This window comes from Aegilops tauschii, chromosome 2 (assembly GCF_002575655.3).
Source record: "Aegilops tauschii subsp. strangulata cultivar AL8/78 chromosome 2, Aet v6.0, whole genome shotgun sequence".
NCBI classification, from domain to species: Eukaryota; Viridiplantae; Streptophyta; class Magnoliopsida; order Poales; family Poaceae; genus Aegilops; species Aegilops tauschii.
Window position 1 is genome coordinate 305862912 of NC_053036.3, and position 5004 is coordinate 305867915.

The window sequence follows — 5004 nt, forward strand, 5'->3', positions numbered from 1 at the left end:
CATTAGTGGCTACTTGAGATAGGATGGCTCAATTTAAATATTATCATGTTTACCAATACTTTTTGCATGACGTTTGAAAGACTAGAATTCAGAGCAACCTTTTTGATTTTAATTGCTTAATTCATAGGATGAAATATGATGAAAATCCTATCTTTACACTATCTATCTTCCTTCATTTCTTTGTCCATCTCTCCATCTATTTTGTGAGATTTCAGGAGTCTGACAGATGAAGGTGGTTTGGTTGATACATGCCACCAACGGGTCACCCTCCAAGTAGTCCGATTGCTCACATGTAATTGTTCGTCCTCACTAATGTTCTCCTTACACGCCCTCCCACAATGCGCAAATGAGGAGAAGAAACATAATGAATCAAAGTCTCTTGCTTGTCTGCATCATGCCAACCTCCTGCACTAGGCATACAGTGCTGGCACATGTGTTGTATCCATAAAACTAGATTATGTATGCTCCATTGCAACGCATGAGCTTTTTTGTTTCTCCCGTTGCAAACGCACGGGCATTTTTGCTAATTATCATCAAATTTTTTTAAAAAAATCAGTAGCGTATATAGTCCGTACGGCACGCGCCCCGGCAGCTCTACAGTGGCCTCCGAGCGCAAGTCCCGGGCGTTGACAACCAGTAGCTCCGACGACGTGCCGTCGGCGCTACCGCGGCTCTCGTCGTGCACGAAGCAGAGCACGTACCCGTCGTCCTCCGCGCCGGAGCCATCCGCGTGCGGCACGAAGCAGGGCTCACCGCCGTACCGACCCTCGCCGTAGGTGAACTTCTCCGCCGTGCCGGACTCGAGGTCCACCTTGGCGAAACCGGAAACCCTGGGCCACGGCTCAGCGATGGCGAGGTAGGCATACCGCGTCTTCCTCCCCAGGAGCTGCCGGTTCACCATGCCGGCCTCAAGGTTCACCTGGTCGGCCTCCCGCAGCACGGCGCGGCGGCGGGACGTACCGGTGCGCGGGTCGAGGCGTATCTCCGAGAGCACGCTGCGGAAGCTCTGCTCCTGGTCCGGTGACTCGTTGAACACGGCGTCCGGCGGTGTCATGCAGGACCCAATGACTACGATCTCACCGGTGGCCTCGCCCCCCCACGCGTTCCAGAGATGGAAGCAGAAGCAGTCGGGGACCTCCACCCACCGGAGCTCCAAAGCGTTGGCAGCGCGCTTCGGCAGCACGCCGAACCGCGCCGTCTTGTTCTTGTCGTACACCACCGGCGAGCCGCCTAGCACCATCTCTTGGAGCTTGAAAACGATCTGCTGGTCAGGGACGACGGCGTAGTTCTCGGTGACGGCAAAGTCGTGGATCATTGGTGGCTCGTCGACCGGGATATCGACGTCGTGGGATTTGTGCCCGTCGGCTGTGAAGTACAAGTACTTGAGGTAAGGTTTCGAGACAACATTGTAGCTGAGCGCAAAAAGCTCGCCGGTGGCCGGGTCGAGCTTGGGGTGCGCGATCATGGCGCCATCGAGCTGCCCATTGAAGTCGTAGCGGCCGACCGTCTCAAGGTCGCCATCGGGGGTGACGCGAACGTGGTAGGGGAGGTCGTCCTCGGACATGGCGAGGAGGCGGCCGTCGTGGTACACCAGCCCAGCGTTGGCGACACCGATCCCTTGAGACGCGTCGACCACGCCACAGAGCGACCTTGCCCCAAAGAGCGCCAGCCGCGCCACGCCAGAGTGGCCGTGGAGCTCGCCGATAGCCTTGGGGAAAATGGGGCGGCCAATCTCGCGCTCCTGCCGAAGCCTTGCCGTCTCCGTGAACCGGCACGCGTAGGACTCGGCACGGCCACCGCCTAGGCGTACGGCGTGGAGCATCCCGTCGCCGTCGAACAGGTGGTGGCCAGCGCGCGGCGCGTGGAGCGGGTTGGCGCCGTTGCGGACGTACACGCCTTCGAGGCACGCCGGGACGCGGCCTGACACGACAGGGAGGTCCTCCGGCCCGGCGGGTGGAAGCTCCCCCACCGGCGCGTAGTTACCGGCGATCTGCACGGCCGGATCCACCGTTCGCGGCAGCGGGTGCTTGCGCTCGAGGATGCCGGCGACAAGCCTGTCCTCCACCGCGTCCAACGCAGCTGCCACCATGCGCTGGAACGGGTTGGGCCACTTTTTCCGCGCGGGAGCCGCTCGCATTGGGCCCTTCCAAGTGACAACAGCAGAGCCATCGGCGTTCTTGCGGGGATCGTTAGGGGCGACCTTAGCCGGTGGCCTGACGACGCTGCCGGGGGCAGCGGCCGGAGCAGTGATAGACGACGCCATTGCCAGTTGTGTAGCTGATCAAGGCTCTCGAGCTAGATCGAGAATTGAGATGGTTTCTTGTCCTACGTTGTACTATGTACGGAGCTGCGAGTGACAAGCTCAAACTGAGCTGAGGAGTGGGAGGGAGGTGGGTTTGAGGAGCTTGGGTTCGGGGCTGGGAGTGGAATTTATAGGAGGCGGAGGGAGTTGGCGGTGCAGTGGTCAAAACTCAAATGGAGGGAAGCCATCAGCCATGGGATGGACACGTGGCGGGATGTTCTAGAGAGCGAGCGCGATGGCCGTGGGAATGGGCCTATCCTCTGCCTCTTACGTTCCCCTCGTGTCAGAGCTGCACAGTGGAGCTGCCAGTGCCCGTCTTGTCTTGTGGCCGCTTCAGCGGGATGCGCGGGAGTAGTAGCTGAACGTTCTGGAAGTAGAACAACTCCTCATTCCAGAACTTCTCTATGATGCTTCTTATTCGTTGGTGAGGCGTGACCATGCGTGTGTATGCCACGAGCGGCGCTAACTTTAACTTAGGTTTTATGTCGTACAAGCACACTGCACATCACATATATACAATCATACTCTGTTTGCAGCTCTGTAGCATCTGAGAGGACAGAGAATATATAGCTTGGTTTGTGAACAGTACAGGATAAGCTAAATCAAAAACTCAATTCGGTGCCCAAGCTCATCTGCACCCGCTCAGAAAAAGAATCAAAACAAATACTAAAAAAAATCAAAAAACTTCAAAAAAAATGTGTGATAGACAATTATATGCGTGAGGTTCGCTTCAAATTTCAACTTATTTGAACATCTGAGCAGCTCTCAGCAAAAAAACAAATCGGGTCAGAATAGTGTGCGAACAGTGAATTTTTTTACAGACCCTGAATTTGTCTTTTTTGCTGAGAGTTGCTTAGATGTTCAAATGAGCGTACCTCACGCATAAACTTATCTACCACACAAAAAAATTGGAATTGTTTGAATTTTTTTAGTATTTGTTTTGATTTTTTTCGTCAGTGGAGTGCAGATGAGCTTGGGAGCAGAAACGCCGCACTCTAAATCAAATATTTTATGTTGCATTCTGTTGTAATTGATCTAACACTAGTACAATATATTGCAGTACATATTGCCAAAGATTTGGAGTACAAGAGAAGTAGTACATGTTAAACGTATTCTATCTTTGTCTCTTTAATCTCTATCTTTAATCCCATTATATACTTCTAACATTTTGATATATGGTGCTTTTTAGCACTTGGCAGAGAGATCCCATCGGACTCCAGGGCGACGAAGGCAGGCAAAGGCGTATCCGTGGAGATAACAAGTGAAACATATGAACTCAAGTCATATCCATAAGCTCCATTTGAGATGTCATGAAGCCATAATTGATAGGTAACAATGCCAAGTGACTAACACAACATGATAATATTGATAAAGAGGCATCAAATAGTACTAAGGGCATCTCCAGCTGACCCTCAAATCGGACACCGCATCTGTTTGTGGACCAGTGGAGACCAGTCCACAAACAATGATACGGGAGCCGGCCTTCCAACCATGCCCCCTAAACTTCCGCCTCTTTTTTTTGAAGTCTGCAAGCTCAAAATAGTTATAGAAAATTGCACAGTTCATCCATAAATAACATGCAAATATTCTCTAGTACAACAATAGTTCAATTGTAAATATTACATCTGAGATAACCGGATGTTTAACAAGTTTGTTGAATTCATCGATTCCAAATTCAATGATAGTAGTCAAAACCGGCACAAGCCTTCCCACACATACTAGATACTACCATTGAGTTTCATCCAACAATGTATATGTGTAGATTGTCTGCCTTCGATCATGTAGTACATCTGGCAGCATGTGCAATCTTTACAACATGAGAGCAACGTTGAGTGAACGAATGAATTAACAAACATGTATAGCAACATGAAACAAAGCTTACAATCCGACGTTTTCCCAAAAATCTTCATAGATCTCTTTCCGATGAAAAATCTTTTTTGTGTATGTGAAGCAAGTCTCCGTATCTTATTGGTGAAACTAAACACTTGAAATTCAGCAGAACCCATGTTTTCTTCTTTTTCTCTTTAACCATAAATCCCCAAAAAAAAACATCTACCTCCTATCTTTTTCATGTACTTTTCTAATCAGGAAAAATAAAACATCATTTCAGTTATTTTGAAGTTATTCTAATCTCGTACACACACAAATTTGCAGTTATTCATCTACTACCAAAATTTGGATTTATTTTATCGACACAAATTGGATTTGGATAGAAGGTACATTCTTTCTAATATTTTAGATATAAGAAATTTCTTCTATCTAAAATATTAGATAGAATTTTGTGGATCTCCATGGTCGATGATGGCCACAGTGTCTTCACTTGTTCAGCCGCCCCGCAAAACTCTACGAGAGAGTTCAGATGGTGTATCATCAATGTGATATCGACTTTACATTGCATTGACGGATGATGTGCATGTTGTAGGGCGCAAAGTTCTTTTGTACATGAAACGAACCATGCATGCGCTGCCAAAAGATCGAGCCCTTGAGTTCCTGCCTATAAAGTCCGCAGATACGGCCGACCACACCTCACAGAGCAACTCATCCTCCCTCACCGAGTACTCTAGAAAACAACAACCAGTTCAACAAAAAAGATCAATGGAATTTGACCGAACACTCGCCGGGCATGGTGTCCTCCATGGACGCCGTCAAGGGGGGGGGGGAGGGGGCGAAGGGTACCTGGCTGCAGAGGGATTCTGGGTGGA

The 5004-nt window shown here is 49.8% G+C and overlaps 1 protein-coding gene across 1 annotated transcript; it reads right to left on the reverse strand.

Annotated features, from left to right (window-relative positions):
• Positions 1 to 375: 375 nt before the first annotated feature.
• Positions 376 to 2359, reverse strand: LOC109770448 (9-cis-epoxycarotenoid dioxygenase NCED4, chloroplastic-like). The gene has a single exon (XM_020329149.3). The coding sequence runs from the start codon at positions 2261 to 2263 to the stop codon at positions 524 to 526; it is 1740 nt and encodes a 579-aa protein (XP_020184738.1). The 5' UTR covers positions 2264 to 2359; the 3' UTR covers positions 376 to 523.
• Positions 2360 to 5004: the final 2645 nt, after the last annotated feature.

Coding starts and splice junctions, on each gene's coding strand:
- LOC109770448 (XM_020329149.3), bottom strand. CDS start 2,263: ATGGCGTCGTCTATCACTGCTCCGGCCGCTGCCCCCGGCAGCGTCGTC.